We start from the raw sequence: 20,230 nt of genomic DNA on the forward strand, positions 1-20,230 counted from the left end.
ATACTTCTTGCAGGCTTTGTTCATTTCTTTTTCTTCTTTTTTCTTTTGGTTTCTCTTCTCGCTTCATTTCATTCATTTGATCCTCAATCGCTGATACTCTTTCTTCCAGTTGATCGAGTCGGTTACTGAAGCTTGTGCATTTGTCATGTATTTCTCGTGTCATGGTTTTCATCTCTGTCATTTCGTTTATGACCTTCTCTGCATTAATTATTCTAGCTATCAATTCTTCCACTCTTTTTTCAAGATTTTTAACTTTCTTTGTGCTGGGTACGTAATTCCTCCTTTAGCTCTGAGAAGTTTGATGGACTGAAGCCTTCTTCTCTCATCTTGTCAAAGTCATTCTCCATCCAGCTTTGATCCGTTGCTGGTGATGGGCTGCGCTCCTTTGCAGGAGGAGATGCGCTCTTATTTTTTGAATTTCCAGCTTTTCTGCCCTGCTTTTTCCCCATCTTTGTGGTTTTATCTGTCTCTGGTCTTTGATGATGGTGACGTACTGATGGGGTTTTGGTATAGGTGTCCTTCCTGTTTGATAATTTTCCTTCTGACAGTCAGGACCCTCAGCTATAGGTCTGTTGGAGATTGCTTGAGGTCCACTCCAGACCCTGTTTACCTGGGTATCAGCAGCAGAGGTTGCAGAAGATAGAATATTGCTGAACAGCGAGTGTACCTGTCTGATTCTTGCTTTTGAAGCTTCCTCTCAGGGGTGTACTCCACCGTGTGAGGTGTGGGGTGTCAGACTGCCCCTAGCGGGGGATGTCTCCCAGTTAGGCTACTCAGGGGTCAGGGACCCACTTGAGCAGGCAGTCTGTCCCTTCTCAGATCTCAACCTCCGTGTTGGGAGATCCACTGCTCTCTTCAAAGCTGTCAGACAGGGTCTTTTGCGTCTGCAGAGGTTTCTGCTGCTTTTGTTGTTGTTGTTGTTGCTGTTGTTGTTGTTTAGCTGTGCCCTGTCCCCAGAGGTGGAGTCTACAGAGACAGGCAGGCTTCCTTGATCTGCTATGAGCTCCACCCAGTTCGAGCTTCCCAGCGGCTTTGTTTACCTACTTAAGCCTCAGCAATGGCGGGCACCCCTCCCCCAGCCTTGTTGCTGCCTTGAGGTGAGATCGCAGACTGCTGTGCTAGCAATGAGGGAGGCCCCGTGGGCATGGGACCCTCCCGGCCAGGTGTGGGATATAATCTCCTGGTGTGCCCATTTGCTTAAAGCGCAGTATTGGGGTGGGAGTTGCCCGATTTTCCAGGTGTTGTGTGTCTCAGTTCCCCTGGCTAGGAAAAGGGATTCCCTTCCCCCTTGCACCTCCCAGGTGAGGCAATGCCTCGCCCTGCTTCAGCTGTCGCTGTTCGGGCTGCAGCAGCTGACCAGCACCGATTGTCCGGCACTCCCTAGTGAGATGAACCCAGTACCTCAGTTGAAAATGCAGAAATCACCAGTCTTCTGTGTCGCTCGCGCTGGGAGTTGGAGACTGGATCTGTTCCTATTCGGCCATCTTGCTCCGCCCTTCCCAGAAGAAGCTAGAATGGTGTTTTCAATGTTATCTTCTAGAATTTTTATAGTTTCAGGTCTTAGATTTAAGTCTTTAATCCATCTTGAGTTGATTTTTGTATGAGGTGAGAGATGAGGATCCAGTTTCATTCTCCTACATGTGGCTAGCCAGTTATCCCAGCACCATTTGTTGAAAAGGATGTCCTTTCCCCACTTTTATGTTTTACTTTGCTTTGTTGAAGATCGGTTGGCTGTAAGTATTTGGGCTTATTTCTGGGTTCTTTATTCTGTTCCATTGGTCTATGTGCCTATTTTTATACTAGTACCATACTGTTTTGATAACTATGGCCTTACAGTATAATTTGAAATTAGGTGATGTGATACCTTCAGATTTAGTCTTTCTGCTTATTAGTTTTGCTTTGGCTATGCAGGCTCTTCTTTGGTTCCATGTAAATTTTAGAATTTTTTTTTTTAAGTCTCTGATGAATGATGGTGGTATTTTAATGGAGATTGCATTGGATTTGTAGATTGCTCATGGCAGTCTGGTCATTTTCACAATATTTGATTCTACCCATCCGTGAGCATGGGATGTGTTTCCATTTTTTTGTGTCTTCCATGATTTCTTTCAGCAGCATTTTGTAGTTTTCCTTGTAGAGGTCCTTCACTTCCTTGGTTGAGTATATTCCTGTTTTTTGTTTTGTTTTGTTTTGTATTTTAGGTTTTTTTTGCAGCTATTGTGAAAGGGGTTGAGGTCTTGATTTGATTCTCAACTTGGTCACTGTTGTTGTATAGAAGAGCCACTGATTTGTGTACATTAATGTATCCTGAAACTTTGCTGAATTTTTTAATCTGTTTTAGGAGCCTTCTGGAGGAGTCTTTAGGGTTTTTGAGGCAAACAGTCATATCATCGGCAAACAGTGACAGTTTGACTTCCTCTTTACCGATTTGGTTGCCCTTCATTTCTTTTTCTTGTCTGATTGCTCTGGCTAGGACTTCCAGTACTATGTTGAAGAAGAGTGGTGAGAGTGGGCATCCTTGTCTTGTTCCAGTTATCAGAGGGAATGCTTTCAACTCTTCCCCATTCAGTATTATGTTGGCTGTGGGTTTGTCATAGATGTGTTTTATTATATTGAGGTATGTTCCTTGTATACTGATTTTGCTGAGAGTGTTAATCATAAAGCGATGCTAGATTTTGTCGATTGCCTTTTTTGCATCTATTGAGATGATCATATGATTTTTATTTTTAATTCTGTTTATGTGGTGTATCACATTTATTGACTTGCATATGTTAAACCATCCCTGCATCCTGGTATGAAACCCACTTGATCATGGTGGATTATCTTTTTGATATGTTGTTGGATTTAGTTAGCTAGTATTTTGTTAAGAATTTAACTTCTATGTTCATCAGGGATATTGGTCTGTAGTTTATTTTTATTTTTGTTTTTGAGACAGAATTTCGCTCTTTGTTGCCCAGGCTGGAGTGCAGTGGTGCGATCTCGGCTCACCGCAACCTCTGCCTCCCCAGTTCAAGCAATTCTCTTGTCTCAGTCTCCTGAGTAGCTGAGATTACAGGTCCCTGCCACCATACCCAGCTAATTATTTTTGTAAGCAGTATTTTGCTCTTGATGCCCAGGCTGAAGTGCAACGGCGTGATCTCGGCTCACCGCAACCTCCGCCTCCTGGGTTCAAGTGATTCTCCTGCCTCAGCCTCCAGAGTAGCTGGGATTACAGGCATGTGCCACCACACCTGGCTAATTTTTTTGTGTTTTTAGTAGAGACGAGGTTTCTTCCGTGTTGGTCAGGCTGGTGTCAAACTCCTGACCTCAGGTGATCTGCCCGCCTCAGCCTTCCAGAGTGCTGGGATTACAATCGTGAGCCACCACGCCTAGCCTGGTCTGTGGTTTTCTTCTGTTATGTCCTTTCCTGGTTTTGGTATTAGGGTGATACTGGCTTCATAGAATGAGTTAGGGAGGGTTCCCTCTAGCTCTGTCTCCTGAAATAGTGTCAACAGGATTAGTACCAATTGTTCTTTAAATATTTGGTCGAATTCTGCTGTGAATCCGTCTGATCCTGGACTTTTTTTGTTGGTAATTTTTACATTACTGTTTCAATCTTGGTGCTTGTTATTGGTCTCTTCAGGGTCTCTAATTCTTCCTGAATAAGCTAAGAAGGTTGTATCTTTCCAATAATTTTTCTGTCTCTTTTAGGTTTTCTAGTTTATGCATGTAAAGGTTGTCATAGCTGCCTTGAATGATCTTTTGTATTTCTGTGGTGTCAGTTGTAATATCTCCTGATTCATTCCTTATTGAGCTTATTTGGATTTTCTTCTTTTCTTGGTTAATTTTTCTAATGATATATCCATTTTATTTATCTTCGAAGAACCAGCTTTTTGTTTGATTTATCTTTTGTGGTTTTTTGTTTGTTTGTTTGTTTCAATTTCATTTAGTTCTGCTCTGATCTTGGTTATTTCCTTTCTTCTGCTAGGTTTGGGTTTGGTTTGTTCTTGTTTTTCTGGTTCCTAGAGGGGTGTCCTTAGATTGTCTCTTTCCGACTTTTCGATAATAGGTGTTTAGGGCTGTGAGCTTTCCTTTTAGCACTGCCTTTACCATGTCCCAGAGGTTTTGATAGGTTGTGTCACAATTGTCATGCAGTTTGAAGAATATTTAAATTTCATCTTGATTTCATTTTTTTTTTTTTTTGACCCAGTGCTCATTCAGGAGCAGGTTATTTAATTTCCATGTATTTGCATGGTTTTGAAGGTTCCTTGTGGAGTTGATTTTCAGTTTTATTCCACTGTGGTCTGAGAGAGTGCTTGATATAATTTCAATATTTTTAAATTTATTGAGGCTCATTTTGTAGCCTATCATACAGTCTATCTTGGAGAAAGTTCCATGTGCTGTTGAATAGAATGTATATTCTGTAGTTGTTGGATGGAATGTTGTGCATATAACTGTTAGGTCCATTTGTTCCAAGGAATAGTTTAAATCCATTGTTTCTGGCCAGGTATGGTGGTTCACGCATGTAATCCTGGCACTTTAGGAGGCCAAGGCGGGAGGATCCCCTGAGGTCAGGAGTTCGAGACCAGCCTGGACAACATGGTGAAACCCTGTCTCTACTAAAAGTACAAAAATTAGCTGGGCCTGGTGGCACACACCTGTAATACCAGCTACTCAGGAGGCTGAGGCAGGAGAATCTCTTGAACCCGAGAGGTGGAGATTGCAGTGAGCTGAGATTGTGCCACTGCACTCCAGCCTGGGTAACAGAGCATGACTCCATCTCAAAGGAAAAAAAAAAAAATCATTGTTTCTTTGTTGTCTTTCTGTCTTGATGACCTGTCTAGGACTGCCAGTGGTGTATTGACACCTCCCACTATTACTGTGTTGCAGTCAATCTCATTTCTTAGATCTGTTAGTAATTGTTTTATAAATGTGGAAGTCCCTGTGTTAGGTGCATATATGTTTAGGATTGTGATATTTTCCTGTTGGACAAGACCTTTTATCATTATATAATGTCCTTCTTTGTCTTTTTAAACTGGTTTGCTTTAAAGTTTGTTTTGTCTGGTATAAGAATAGCTACTCGCTTCTGGTGTCCATTCACATGAAATGTCGTTTTCCACCCCTTTACCTTAAGTTTTTATGAGTCCTTATGTGTTAGGTGAGTTTCTTGAAGGCAGCAGATGGTTGGTGAATTCTTACTTATTCTGCAATTCTTTATCTTTTTTTTAAGTGGAGCATTTAGGCCATTTACATTCAGTTGGTATTGAGATATGAGGTACCATTCCAGTCATTGTGCTATTTTTTGCCTGTATACCTTGTTTTCTTTGTTTTTTTAAATCTTATTTTTGTTTGCAGGTCCTGTGAGATTTATGCTTTAAAGAGGTTCTGTTTTGATGTGTTTCCAGGATTTGTTTCAAGATTTAGAACTCCTTTTAGCAGTTCTTTTAGAGGAAGCTTGGTAGTGGCGAATTCTCTCAGCATTTGTTTGTCTGAAAAAGACTCTTAGCTTTCCTTCATAAATGAAGCTTAGTTTCACTGCATATAAAATTCTTGGCAGGTAAGTTTGTTTTTTTAGGAGGCTGAAGATAGGGCCCCAATCCCTTCTAGCTTGTAGGGTTTCTGCTGAGAAATCTGCTGTTAATCTGATAGGTTTTCCCTATGGTTACCTGGTGCTTTTGTCTCATAGCTCTTAAGATTCTTTCCGTCGTCTTAACTGATAACCTGATGACAGTGTTCCTAGGCAATGATCTTTTTGCCATGAACTTCCCAGGTGTTCTCTGTGCTTTTTGTATTTGGATGTCTAGGTCTCTAGCAAGGCTGGGGAAGTTTTCCTCGATTATTCTCCCAAATACGTTTTCCAGATTTTGGATTTCTCTTCTTCCTCAGGAATGCTGATTATTCTTAGGGTGGGTCCTTTAACGTAATCCCAGGCTTCTTGGAAGCTTTGTTCATATTTTCTTATTCTTTCTTCTTCGTCTTTGTTGGACTGGGTTAGTTCGAAGACTTTGTCTTCCAGCTCTGAATTTCTTTCTTCTGCTTGTTCAATTCTGTTACTAAGACTTTCCAGAGCATTTTGCATTTCTATCAATGTGTCCAGTGTTTCCTGAAGGTTTCTGTTTTTATGTATGCCATCTGTTTCCTTGAACATTTCTTTCTTCACTTCTTGTATCATTTTTTGGATTTCCTTACAATGGGCTTTGCCATTCTCTGGTGTCTCCTCAATTAGCTTAATAACTAACCTCCTGGATTCTTTTTCAGGTAAATGAGGGATTTCTTCTTGGTTTGGGTCCCTTGCTGGTGAGCTAGCATGATTTTTGCTGGTGTTAACCTTGTTTTGTCGTATTACCAGAGTTGGTTTCCTGGTTCCTTCTCATTTGGGTAGGCTGTGGCAGAGGAGAGGTTAGGGCTCAGGGTTGCTGTTCAGTTCCTTTTGCCCCACAGGTGGTTTTTGAGGTAGTACTCCCCTGCATTTCCTACGGATGTGCCTTCCTGGGAGCCGAGTTGTAGTGATGGTTCTCTCTTCTGGATCTATCCACCCAGTAAGCATACCAGGCTCTGGGCCAGTATTGGGTGTTGTGTGCCCAAAGTCCTGTGATATGAACCATCTTTGGGTCTTTCAGCCATGGGTACCACCAGCACCTGTTCTGATGGAGGTGGCAGGCAGTGAAATGGACTCTTTGAAGCTTCTTAGCTTTGGTGGTTGAATGCACTATTTTTGTGCTGGTTGGCCTCCTGCCAGGAGGTGGCACTTTCCAAAGGGCATCAACTGTGGTGGTAGGAGGAGGAACACGCGGTGGGCAGGGCCCTAGAACTCCCAAGATTATATGCCCTTTGTCTTCAGTTACCAGGGTAGGTAGGGAAAGACCACTGGGTGGGGGCAGGGCTAGGCATGTCTGAGTTCAGACTCTCCTTGAGCAGCCCTTGCTGCAGCTGCTGCGGGGATTGGGTTTGAGCTTTCCAGGTCAATGGAGTTATGCTCCTAGGAGGATTGAGGCCACCTCTGCTGTGTCACGCAGGTTGTCAGTGAAGTGGGGGAAAGCCGGCAGTCACAGGCATCACCCAGCTCCCCCACAATCTGAAGGGCCAGTCTCACTTCCACTGTGCTGTTTCCAGGCAGTGAGTGAGCAGGACTGAGCACTTGCCCTAGTCTACCCACCTCCCAGCTGCAAAAGCAAGTATGGTTTTCCTTCTCCTGCCTGTGGAGTCTGCACACTGGATTTACACGCTCCCCCAAGTTCTGGCCGGAAGGTTTCCCCATCAGTTCAAATTGTATCAAACTTCAGCTGGAGATTTCCTTCTACCTGTGGCCCTCTGTTCTCCAGAAGGACCCCTGCCTGTGAGGCCAGACAAAAACGACCTGATGGGGGCCCAGTGAGCTTCCAGGGGTTTTCCCGCTGCTTCCTGTACACTTGTACTTCACTCAGCTCTCTAAGTGGACTCAGCTCCAGGTAAGGTCAGAATCTTCTCCCGTTATCCAGGCCTTCAGTTTCCCCAGTGGAGGTGTGTTTGGGGGCAGATAATCTCCCTTTCCCACTTCCACAGTTTGGGCCCTTGCAGTATTTAGGGTGTCTCCCAGGTCCTGTAGGAGCAATCTGCTTCCTTCAGGGGGACTGTGGGTCCTCTCAGCTTTCCTATTTTTGTAGTCATTCTGGAGCAAAATTTCACAATGCTAGCCTCCACGTGCTGCTCTGTCAGAGCTGCAATCTAGTCCTTCCTCTAGTGATAGTGCTTCAATCTAGTTTGCAATGATCCCTCTATTTTTCTTTTTCATTGTTTAATGCAATTGAGCAATACTATGCAATATAACTTTCTATTATAATGGAAATGTTCAACCCTGTATCATATAATATGGTAGCCATTAGCTACATGTGTCTCTTGAGAATTTTAAATATGGCTATGGTAACCGAATAAGTGAATATTAAATTTTATTTAATTTTAATTGAATTTTAAAAGTCACATGTGGCTATTGGCTACTGTATCAGATAGCACAGCCATGGAAAGTAGAAAGTTGACTCTTCCATTTTGTTCTTAGTGCCATTGCCTTGATTTTTTTCATTAGATTTACTTCCCAGAATATCCTAAGATTCTTGTTTTCTTTATTGCTCTGACCATCTACTGTTTGTTTTTATGAAAACAGTGAAAGAAGTATAAGACAGGTGAAATAAAAGTTCTTCAGCATTTGTAAGAAATATTTGAGAGCTTTCAAGATCTGTTGAGAAAGATAGCCAAGATATCTATTTGAATGAGTTGTGAAAAATTACGTCTTAATTTAATGTCTGATTTAAGAAGTTTAGTGTTTCACACTTTTTTTTACTGTAAAAATACATTAGCAGAGGTATACAGAAAAGGGATGAAACTTTTTTGTTTTTGTTTTTTTTTTTTTCAAATTTCTGAGGACCCAAGTCTGGGTGTCACCAGCATACATGTTAAAGCTTGATTTTGTTGTCATTATTTACTTTTCATTATCCCATTACTTTAATTGGTCATAATCTTCATAAAACCAAAAATAACTCATTTAGACATTTTTGATATTAGTTTTCTATTTATCTAAATTTTCATCACCTAGTTCATGTATGGAAACCTGCAATTAAATATGAATTTCCATTTTTTTAAACTTGACCACTGCACCATACCATTTCCAGAATTGTTTGGCTTGTTTTTTTTCCTAAATGAAGTTTTCATTGGCATGTGATTTCAAAGTAGCTTTGCTGCTTATTTCATTATATGCCTGCTGTGGTGTGAAAGATTTTGGATTGTATTGCATGTTTTTAGAATTATTATCTGAATATATTTTAGGATTTTCAAATTTTTATTGGGCAGCTTTTTTGTATGCATTAATGTTTAAAAATGTAAAAGTTAATAAAATATCTTTAAATGAAGATACTAAAATATTCTGCATGTTTGTTGTATAAGTAGATTTTGGGGCCCAGTGCCATATAGCATGCTATAACATCACTTCCAATAAGTAATATTGTGGGCTGATTGCTAAATTTTACCTGAACTGATATCATGTCAGACATCTTTTAAGACATTCTTTTGAGTGATGACAGTTACATGGTATACCAAATTCAGCCATTCATTTTTGATATTGGATACATGGTAGTATGAAAGAATGTAGGTTAAGAAGTTTGTGTTTATGTTAAGGGAGTTATTTTGTGGGCAAGTAAGACTACATACTCCTAAGAACAGATTTACAGCTGGGCGCGGTGGCTCACGCCTGTAATCCCAGCACTTTGGGCGGCTGAGGTGGGTGAATCACAAGGTCAGGGGTTCAGGACCAGCCTTGCCAGATGGTGAAACACCATCTCTACTAAAAATATAAAAATTAGCCAGGCGTGGTGGTGGGCGCCTGTAATCCCGGCTACTCGGGAGGCTGAGGCAGAGAATTGCTTGAACCCGGGAGGTGGAGGTTGCAGTGAGCTGAGATCACACTCCAGGCTGGGTGACAGAGTGAGACTCCATCTAAAAAAAAAAAAAAAAAAAAAAAGAACAGATTTACAAATGGGGTAATATGGTATGCATGCACCTGTGGTAAATGGACAGCCCTGGAGTCCTGTGAACCAGTGAGTAAGGACTGTCATACATTGGTTTCTTGATTTATTAAAATTGGGATAATACTAAAAAGTGTGATGTTTAAGGTCATTCATTGTTTTATATATGTTGTAAAATTATTGGCAGTATTTTTGGGGTAACTTTTGGCTTACTGAATTAAGTAATCTTAATGATTCTTTGTTTCAGGTCATAAGAAGATATTAAATGGTTGGTCCCTCTTAAAAATCACTGAATTCTAGGTCTACGAATGCATTTTTCACTCTTCTGTAGATTGCACTCGGTTAACTCATGATCTTCCCTACTGAGTTTTTCCAGATAAAACAATACTACAGTGGGAAACCCTCTATTGTAGTGTTTTTAAAAATTCTGTGGTCACGTCACATACTCTTGAAAATCTGATAAAAGCTGTGGGGTTTTACCAGAAAATATTCGTATGTATATAGATGAAAGATTTCTAATAGTTCATGGATCTGCCTGGCGCCTCTTCATAGGCCTTGTGCTGGGGACCCCTGCTCTTTTATGTATTAACTCGTTTCCTGTCAGTCAGCAAAGACTGTTCATTTAAATGCCTTTGGATATAGTGTATAAAAGTAACTATAATGCTAATTATATAATTGTAAAAGCTCTTGGCCCCATGTTGTATTGTATTATATGTTTATCTTTATGATTTCATATGGGCTTGATGGGGTTTTCTATACAATATTTTCCTTTTTGATGTGATAACTAGTAACTTGGGCTTGTCTTTTGTATACTAAGGAAAAATTTTTAAAAACATTTTCACAATACAAATTTCATGTGGAGCCACTTCGGATACTGTTTTTGTGATATATTTGTAGATATGTTTCTAAGACATGACTCCTCTTTCCTTCATTCTACTCATTTTCCTACAACTGTAACTAAACAAAGACTTCCTAATTACACAGGCTGGAAGCGCAATTCATTGACCCCGAGGACAACTATTTTTCCTTGCCCTGGCTGTGAGCATGATGTGGATCTTGGAGAACGAGGAATCAATGGTCTGTTTCGAAACTTCACTTTGGAAACTATTGTGGAAAGATATCGGCAGGCAGCTAGGGCAGCCACAGCCATTATGTGTGACCTTTGTAAACCACCACCTCAAGAATCCACAAAAAGCTGCATGGACTGTAGTGCAAGTTACTGCAATGAATGCTTCAAAATTCATCATCCTTGGGGTACAATAAAAGCTCAACATGAGTATGTTGGTCCAACTACTAACTTTAGACCCAAGGTAAGTGAAGTTTTTATTAGAGTGTTATTTTAACTTAATGTTGTGAAACTTTTATGTAAATGTTATGAAATAAATTACTGAGTCTAGAACTTGACAGAAAGGAAATAACTTTTAAAGCAAGTGTGAGAACTTAAGGCCTAGTTGGCTGGAGTTACTTACTATGGGGCTAAACATCCCCACCAATAGAGGGCAATATTGTGGCTTATTCGATTATAATCCAGTGTGATATACTACAATAAATGAATGTTTGTAATGATAACTCTGATTAAAGGTTATCTCAGATATACTCTTTTTTTGTTGTTGTTGAGACGGAGTCTCGCTCTGTCGCCCGGGCTGGAGTGCAGTGGCCGGATCTCAGCTCACTGCCAGCTCCGCCTCCCGGGTTTACGCCATTCTCCTGTCTCAGCCTCCCAAGTAGCTGGGACTACAGGCGCCCGCCACCTCGCCCGGCTATTTTTTTTTTTTTTAGTAGAGACGGGATTTCACTGTATTAGCCAGGATGGTCTCGATCTCCTGACCTCGTGATCCTCCCGTCTCAGCCTCGCAAAGTGCTGGGATTACAGGCTTGAGCCACCGCGCCCAGCCAGATACATTCTTTAAGATTGAAATGGTTAAAGTTAAAAAGCTTTTTTGTGCTTTAGTGTGATAAATCCATAATTGCTCAAAAGGTTTGACTGCGAAACATATTTTTGTTTTTAGTTAGCTAGAATTGTACAATGAATAAAAGTAATTACAGCCTATTATTTTGTAGCTTGTAGCTTGTGATATAATGGTTATATGTTATCTAAGGTAGAATTTGCATTTCTTAAACGTTCTGAGTAATTTCTTTAATATTGCTCAAAAGAAGTTTATGTATTGTTTGCCCTGCTGTGTGCCTGGAAATAAACTGATCTTTTGATATCTTCACTTCTTTCTGATTTATATCGATTTTTAAAACCTGTGGTTTCCAAGTTCTTATTCCTTATAACGTAGTAACCTGTGTATGGAAATCTATTTGCATTCTTAAGTGTAAAAAATTTGTAATAAAAAATGGGAAAAACTCAAAAGTTTTTTTGAAACTATGAGCTATTTCTTAAATAGTGAAGGATTGGTAGATTAAGGCAAAAACAATCTGTGCTATCACGTTTTGAATGACCTTTCTCAAACTGTGTCAATCTGACAGTAGATTCATCAGATAGCTTTTAAACCTCTATTATGTTCCTCATTTTAAATGCTCAAGGCCATCAATTTTTAAAAATTTGTAACTTCAACCTGATGTTTTAATGTTTCTTTTAAATGAGTAAATTGATTTCTACCATGAAATAACCTTTGATTAAATGACTTTTATTAAGCTTGGGTCTTTGTGAATTAAAGATTTAAGGAAATTTTAAGTATAACCTTACAGTTTCTATTTACAAATGTAATAAAAGATTGATAAGACCAAAAGAAATACAGATAGGTTATACTGAGAAACATTTCATTTGTCAAGTAGTTAGTGCTACTCAATATAGTAAAATTCTAAAACGGTGTCCAAAATGGTGTTCCTTATTGCTATGGAATATTTGCCTATAACGTTGAATTCTTCTGATCATTTCTTGCAGATAGACAAACTTTGTATTTTATTTTAAATGTAATGGCTTTGGGGATGTGGAAGCTTGGACATGCTGAAAAACTTGAAACATTTTCCAATTGTTTTTCTCCTGAGCCTATATATTGGTATTAGGAGTTTCTATATTGTACTTTTTGTTTGTTCCTTTTAAATATAAGTTACAAAATTAGCTGGGCATGGTGGCACATGCCTGTAATCCCAGCTACTTGGGAGGCTGAGGCAGAAAAATTGCTTGAACCCAGGAGGTGAAGGTTGCAGTGAGCCGAGATTGCACCATTGCACTACAGCCTGGGCGACAGAGCGAGACTCTGTCTCGTAAATAAATAAATAAATAAATAAATAAATGTCTGTAAGTTATCAGACAAGTTACAGTTGCTTAAAATGTAATCTATTGGAATCTTTAACAACTTTTGATTTTATTAACATACTAAAAGGAATTTCCCCTTTCTTTCAAATGAAAAGTTATTTTACATAAAATTTCATGTTATTTATCAGATAGCTTTTAGTCCTCTACGATAATAGTTTACAGAGTAAAAAGGTAGACAAATCAGAAAAACAGTTCCAAATTTGGTCAGTGCATTTGTAATTAATTTGTAAAAGGAAACACATCTAGAAGTTTATAAAGTTTTCTGAGACTCTTTTAGTAACAGATTTCTGTTACTGAGGCCATGAGTTTCATGAATTGTTATGGTACTTCATTAAAAATATTGACTATGATTGTTAAGAATGGCCTCATCAGTGTGGTCAGATGGCCTTTCTAACTTGGCTAAGTGTTCATTCCATTTGAATCTGATAGGAATGAAACTCTAACCTAACAAGTTTTGGAGAAATAACATTTACATATTATGAAGAGATTGGGCACGTTCAGAGGGGTATGGCTGTAGACAACGTCTACACATTAATCATTTGAACCCTCAAATTGAAAAATAGTCATTCCGGTATAGAGAATTTTCATGCGATGTATCAACCATTTTCCTTTTTACATTCATATTCACTTAAATGGCTTTGTTTAGTGATTTTGTAAAGCAAATCTTTGTATTTTGGTAGTTTGTCAGGTGACTTGAAACCTAGATCCTTAATCACACTTTTATTCTTTATGCAATAGATTTTAATGTGCCCAGAACATGAAGCAGAGAAAATAAACATGTACTGTGAATTATGTCGGAGGCCAGTTTGCCATCTGTGTAAGTTGGGTGGTAATCATGCCAACCACCGTGTAACCACCATGAGCAGTGCCTACAAAACCTTAAAGGTAGGACTGATTTTTGGAACAGAATTTTGATTCTTCGTAACTTTATGCCTTTAACTTTTAATTTATAAAATCATGATGTGTTATATGGCCTTTTTTGTACTACACTGAGTTAAAGTGTTACTTAATGATCTACTAATACTAGGTGGTTAGTATTTCTGATCAACAGTTATTTGTGGTACTGATAAGGCCTGGTATTTATTGTCACCTACATTGCATTAGCTCTGAATTCTGAGGGAAGAGAGAAGGATGAAGGACACTTCATCATGATACCCAAATGAGCCCAATGTCTGTAATAATGGATGTATACATAGGATTGACACACTTTAAAGGGTTGTGGCTGTTTTAAGACACTTGATTCTTATTTGTTACCTGTAGAATTAGTATTTTGTTCATTCTGATGGCACCTTTACAATTTAAAACTGAATTACTTCCTTTCTGTTAGCTTTATTGATGATGTTTAAAACTTTCAAATTTGATAATCAACGGCAAAGCAGGCAGTGGTAGAAAACTTTTTGTTTTATTCTTTTTCCCTTTAAACAATATTTTTAAAAGAAATCGTCTGTATACCTACTGCCCATTTTGTTTCCTTCCTCTCTTTAACAATACGTGTATGCATTTTTTGCCTCTGTCTAATTGCATATATGCAAACTGTTTTGTGTTTTGCATTTTATATTTATGTTGTGCTCTATCTTCTCTGCGCAAATGGAATACAGGTATAATTGTATAATTGTTCTTGCCTAGTAATTCTCTCGTCTGTTTCACTACTAGGTCAGTTTTGGTTGATTTTTTTTTTAATTAGAGCTTATATTTCTCTGCTACCTTGCATGCCTGCTAATTTTTGATTGGCTGCCAGTTATTGGATATTTTTGTATTCCTGCAAATGCTGTTTTCTTTGAGTATGTGATTAAGTTACTTGGAAACGTTTGGATCTTACTTTGTGAGGCAGGACAGAACAGCTTTTGGTTCTAAGGGCTAATGTTACCTGACTATCGAAGTAAAAGCCTTTGATTACTTTTTTCAATGCCCTGTGAATTTTGAGGTGTTTTTTTTTTTTTTAATCTCACTGGTGGGGAATAGACACTCTTCCCGGCCTTGTGTAAGCTCCTGGCGTTGTTTCCTCAGGGCCTGTAGGGTGATTCTTTGCCTGGGCTTGGGCAGTTTCCTCACACACAAGAGTTGATGAGGACTGCTGAATATATAAGGGGGACTGTTTGTTTGTGTGATGAGGACTGCTGGATATATAAGGGGGACTGTTTGTTTGTGTGATGAGGACTGCTGGATATATAAGGGGGACTGTTTGTGTCTCTGGAGTTCTTTCTGTTTACAACAGTCTCTTCTTCGGTACGTGCTTTACAACGTATGGCCTCCTTGGACTCAGCTGCATCTCCTCAGGGTTCTTGGTTTGCCCTCAGGAGACTCTGATATACACTGGTGTTTGAGAACGACTGATCCAGAGGAAAGCTTCTGTGCAGTTTTGAATTCCCTGAGAAATTAGCCTCTGATTAGTGCCTAAAGAACTGGGGTCCTGATTTATCTAAAGGAGTTAGTGGTAGCCTTGTCTTTTTACATTTTAATCTTCAGTGCCTATTTTCTGTGTGGTGCATATACTTTTTGGAGACAAAACTGATCTAGTCTTTTAAAACAAACTGGCTATGTTTGAGGGGACTGTTATGACTGGAGCTGTCTCAGATAAAAGCTATTCTCAGATAAACATGTAGTTGGCCAGATACTTTGAGCATTCAAACTCAGAGAGTGGTGCTTTTAGATCATGCGTCTGAATTCTGCCCTGTATTCTTCTCTGGTCCTTACCCCTTTGAGTCAATTAACTTATCTTTTCCTATCTTGTAGTTCTAATGTAAGCTGCTATCATAGAACTAAGCCTTACTTAAATTTAAATGGCCAAATTTGTCTCATTGCTGCCATAGTTAAAAAAAGGTACCACCACTTGCACCTAGTACTTCTGATCTCCACACGGGCCTGTTGGGGATGGTATTGTCAGAATTGCCGTTTGGCTTTCAGCTCGGTGGTAAGAAGGACCTCTCAGCCTGCGGAATAGTGTTGAGTGTTTAATGGTGCCCCCTTCTTGAGCACCCTTTTCCTTTCAAGTCATTGGTGGTAACTGAGCCTGAAATGCTCAGATCGGCCTGTAAGGGCTACAGCTTGAAAGTCATTTTCGGGATGTTCTTGTTCTTATTTAGACTCTGAATACATTTTTCTGTTACAACTTTTTACCCCATGGTGTTTCGGGGCTTTTGTGTTTTGTTTTTTGTGTATTTCAGTGTAGGTTTTCTGGGCAAGACCAGAAATCTCACCAAAACCTATGACGGTATTTCTATGGGAAAGAAACTATACTTACTTCAAAATGTCTGCCTTACAGACAGATTATTCAGTGAGCTCTGGAAATTGCCTGTTTTTATAAAACTATTTTCATTATTGTGTAATATCTAATAGGCTGGGATGGACTGTGAATATTATTTTGGAAGGCTCTTTGTTGCTATTCCTATTATGTATAGGGGTGTGTGTGTGTGTGTGTGTGTGTGCGCACGTGGGTGTTTGTGAGAGTAAATTGTAAAATCTGAAGACAAAACTATTTGAATTGCTGCTCTTCCATTTACTTAGGCCTTAGGAGCAGGAGCTCTAGGAATGACAATGAAGCAATAAAAATGTATTATTTTTATATTCAGAAGTTTTGACTATTATTACCTTGTTCTTTTTTTCCAACTGATTCTAATATGTGATACATCCTTTGGCCCTCTGTGCCTAAGGCCATTAACTGTTTACTCTAGGTGCATAATGATAATTGCCATAGTTGATTTTATTATCTGTTTATCAGAGGCTGTAGAAGAGGATGAGTCCTGTGTAATTAAAAAAAACAAAAACAAAAACTCTGCACGGTCTTTGTTAAACTCCCGTTTTGCCCATTTGTGTTATGAATGTGTTTCCACAGGAAAAACTTTCAAAGGATATTGATTACCTTATTGGGAAGGAAAGCCAGGTGAAGAGTCAAATATCTGAACTAAACTTGTTAATGAAAGAAACAGAGGTAAGTGGTAAACTATCTTGCATATTTTAAATTACTGTTATTTTATCTAGACATTCACTCATTTGTTCATAAAATCCTGAGAGTATTATATGAGCTGGGAATACAAAGTTGTGTTAGATTTCACCCCTGCTTTTCTGGGGCTGTGGAAACAAGTATAAAAAATGAATTACAATGTTGTGCGGTCACTTCTGTGATCGAGCTAGTGATTAAATGATACTGGAACACAGAGGGAAAAATGACTATTTGTGTGGCAACTAACAAGATCTCAAAAGTATGTAATAGTAATATAAGGGAAATGATAGGTTTTACTTATTTTTATTATATTTTTTAAAATTAATAGATCACTTTTGGAAAACGTGCTGTATGCAGATTAGACCAGGTTTATTTTAAATTTCAGGTATTCCTGAGTGTATACCCTATATATGTTCTCCAAAAGACGTATATCAGAATGTTGGTGGCTGCCATGTTTGTAATTGTCACAAAGTGGGATCTACCCGCATGCCCATTAACAGTAGAATAAAAACAGCAATAAGAATGAATGGGCCGGGCACGGTGGCTCAAGCCTGTAATCCCAGCACTTTGGGAGGCCGAGACGGGCGGATCACGAGGTCAGGAGATCGAGACCATCCTGGCTAACACGGTGAAACCCCGTCTCTACTAAAAATACAAAAAACTAGCCGGGCGAGGTGGCGGCGCCTGTGGTCCCAGCTACTCGGGAGGCTGAGACAGGAGAATGGCGTAAACCCGGGAGGCGGAGCTTGCAGTGAGCTGAGATCTGGCCACTGCACTCCAGCCTGGGCGACAGAGCGAGACTCCATCTCAAAAAAAAAAAAAAAAAGAATGAATGATGTGCGGCTGCACACAGGAGTGTCAATTAATCTTGCAATAATGTTGAAAGCAAGATGCTAGATACAAAGGAATATGTACTATGTGATTACATTTATAAAAAGTACCAAAAAAGGTGAAACTAGATGATGATGTTAGAGTTGAGGAGGGGTGGATTAATGTCTGGAAAGGTTATATGGAGGCTTCTGGGATACTGGTAATGTCCTTTAATCTGGATTTTCTGTTGGATGCTGGTTATATTGAGTGTGTGGGTAAAGACTCATTAGTCTTTATACTTACATGTACATTTTTCCATTTGTGTATTATATTTTAATAAAAAATTGGAAAAGATAACAGCATTTTAAAAATATAGTAAAAGGGGATTGGGTTGGGTTATTTTAAAAGTCCAGATATGCTTCATTGACTTTGTTGTACACTTGTGTTTCTTCTCCATTTGAAACAAAGTTGAGCCATTACTCCTGATTTTTAGTAATTAAATATAAAAATATCCCAGCTAGTATGACTCTGTTACTTGAAGAAATTTTTTTCCAATACGGGGTGAAATTATTGAGAAATCATGTAAATTAACACCCTTACCAGTAGTGCTTTTGTTTTTAATATTATTTTCCTGATCTTCACTGATTGCATTCCCCACCCTGTCAGTCGTTTTTCCATGCAGTTTGGGGTTTTCTTTTTCATATTTTTGTTGGATTAAATGACAGACTGTCTCAACACAAAGCAGATGATCACCTCAGTAGTTTGCTTCAAGTGTTGCATCTTTGATCATTCTATTAATAGCCTTATTTGTTGGTCCCCTCGGTCCTGCTGCCCTTCACTTCTGAAATAAAGACCGAGAGTCTGTTTTGGGATTTGTCATCAATAGGTTAAACATTGCGGAACGTAGGTGTCAAGTGTTCATGTAGACCCCGAGTCCTTGGGGTCGTGGGGACATTATTGAGTTGTTTTGTAGCATTTGCCTAAGCTGTATCTGCAGGCTTATCAATAAGAATTTTTTTTATGGTAGATAACTTGCCTCCATTCTTGACCTTTACTCAGTGATGGTGGTGATACTGTCTTTTTATCTGTAATTATACTTACCTGGAAAAAAATCTCTATAATGATATGTCTGAGTTTAATGTTGTGATTTGTCAGTGAAATACTATCAAAATACCACTCCCTTCTGCTCCTTCTCTTTTAAAAATATGTGGTTTTCAGGGTTAGGAAACAGGAGATCTGGAAAAAATTTCCTTTCATTATATTGGTGTTGGCTGGAAGCCATTGGAAAATGCACAGTACACTTCTGCCATATACTGTCAGCTTTTAAGAATGTTCTTGGCCAGGCGCAGTGGCTCACGCCTATAATCCCAGCACTTTGGGAAGCCGAGGCAGGTGGATCACGAGGTCAGGAGTTTGAGACCAGCCTGGCCACAGGTTTCACATGGCGAAACCCTGTCTCTACTACAGATACAAAAAAATTAGCCAGGCATGGTGGCGCGCGCCTGTAATCACAGTTACTTGGGAGGCTGAGGCAGGAGAATTGCTTGAACCCGGGAGGCGGAGGTTACAGTGAGCCAAGATCACACCATTGCACTCTGGCCTGGGTGACAGGGCGAGACTCCTTCTCAAAGAAAAAAAAAAAGCCGGGTGTGGTGGCTCACACCTGTAATCCCAGCACTTTGGGAGACCGAGGCAGGCAGATCATGAGGTCAGGAGATCCAGACCATCTTGGCTAACACGGTGAAACCTCGTCTCTACTAAAAATACAAAAAATAATTAAATGGGCATGGTGGCAGGCGCCTGCAGTCCCAGCTACTCAGGAGGCTGAGGCAGGAGAATGGCGTGAACCCAGGAGGCGGAGCTTGCAGTGAGCCAAGATCGCGCCACTGCACTACAGCCTGGGCAACACAGCAAGACTCCATCTCAAAAAAGAAAAAAGTGTTCTCAAAGACTTTTCTGTTGGCTGCTGTGAGTCTGTTGTAATAACTGCTTAGGAGTGCTTTGCCAGTCTTCTCAAATCATGAGCTCTGATTTTATAGGAATTCAGAATGTTTAACCAATACTAGGATCATTTTCTGACAGTTTGTATGAATGTTTATTTACAGTATGTGGTATTGTGGTATGTACTTTATGTAAATAACCTTTTAAAATCGCTTCACAAAAACCTAAATGGTTTTTCTTATCCCCTATTTTCAGAAGAGAAAAACAGAAAGAGAAGTGAAATGATTAGCATATGGTCACACAGCTAAGTCAGAATTTAATTATAATTAAATTATATTAATGTGAAGAGGATACTTTTATTTTTATATCTTAGTAAAGAATGTCATATTTTAGAGTTTTGTGGCTAAAACCTTTTTTAGGCTGGGTGTGGTGGCTCACGCCTGTAATCCCAACACTTTGGGAGGCCAAGGAGGGTTGATCACAAATGAGGTCAGGAGATCAAGACCATCCTGGCTAACACTGCAAAACCCCGTCTCTACTAAAAATATGAAAATAAATTAGCCGGGCGTGGTGGCACGTGCCTGTAGTCCCAGCTACCTGGGAGGCTGAGGCAGGAGAATCACTTGAACCCGGGAGGCAGAGGTTGCAGTGAGCTGAGATCGTGCCACTGCACTCCAGCTTGGGTGACAGAGAGAGACTCCATCTCAAAAAAACAAAAACAGGAACAACTTTTTAAAAAGTTGGAGTAGCGTAGAAAGGGTAAAACATTTCTGAATTTGAAATGAATTCAAAGCTCTGGACTTGTGT

General features: G+C 39.5%; 1 protein-coding gene across 2 annotated transcripts in view; it reads left to right on the forward strand.

Moving 5' to 3' along the window:
- TRIM36 (tripartite motif containing 36) overlaps positions 1-20,230 on the forward strand; it is a 57,979-nt gene that overhangs the window by 24,533 nt on the left and 13,216 nt on the right. For both annotated transcript variants that reach the window (XM_033181519.1, XM_033181518.1), the window contains exons 3-5: positions 10,452-10,777; positions 13,471-13,617; positions 16,565-16,660. In XM_033181519.1, coding sequence (XP_033037410.1) covers positions 10,452-10,777; positions 13,471-13,617; positions 16,565-16,660 — 569 coding nt within the window. The remainder of the gene's footprint in view (positions 1-10,451; positions 10,778-13,470; positions 13,618-16,564; positions 16,661-20,230) is intronic.

This window comes from Trachypithecus francoisi, unplaced genomic scaffold (genome assembly GCF_009764315.1).
Source record: "Trachypithecus francoisi isolate TF-2019V2 unplaced genomic scaffold, Tfra_2.0 Lachesis_group2, whole genome shotgun sequence".
Taxonomy (NCBI): Eukaryota; Metazoa; Chordata; class Mammalia; order Primates; family Cercopithecidae; genus Trachypithecus; species Trachypithecus francoisi.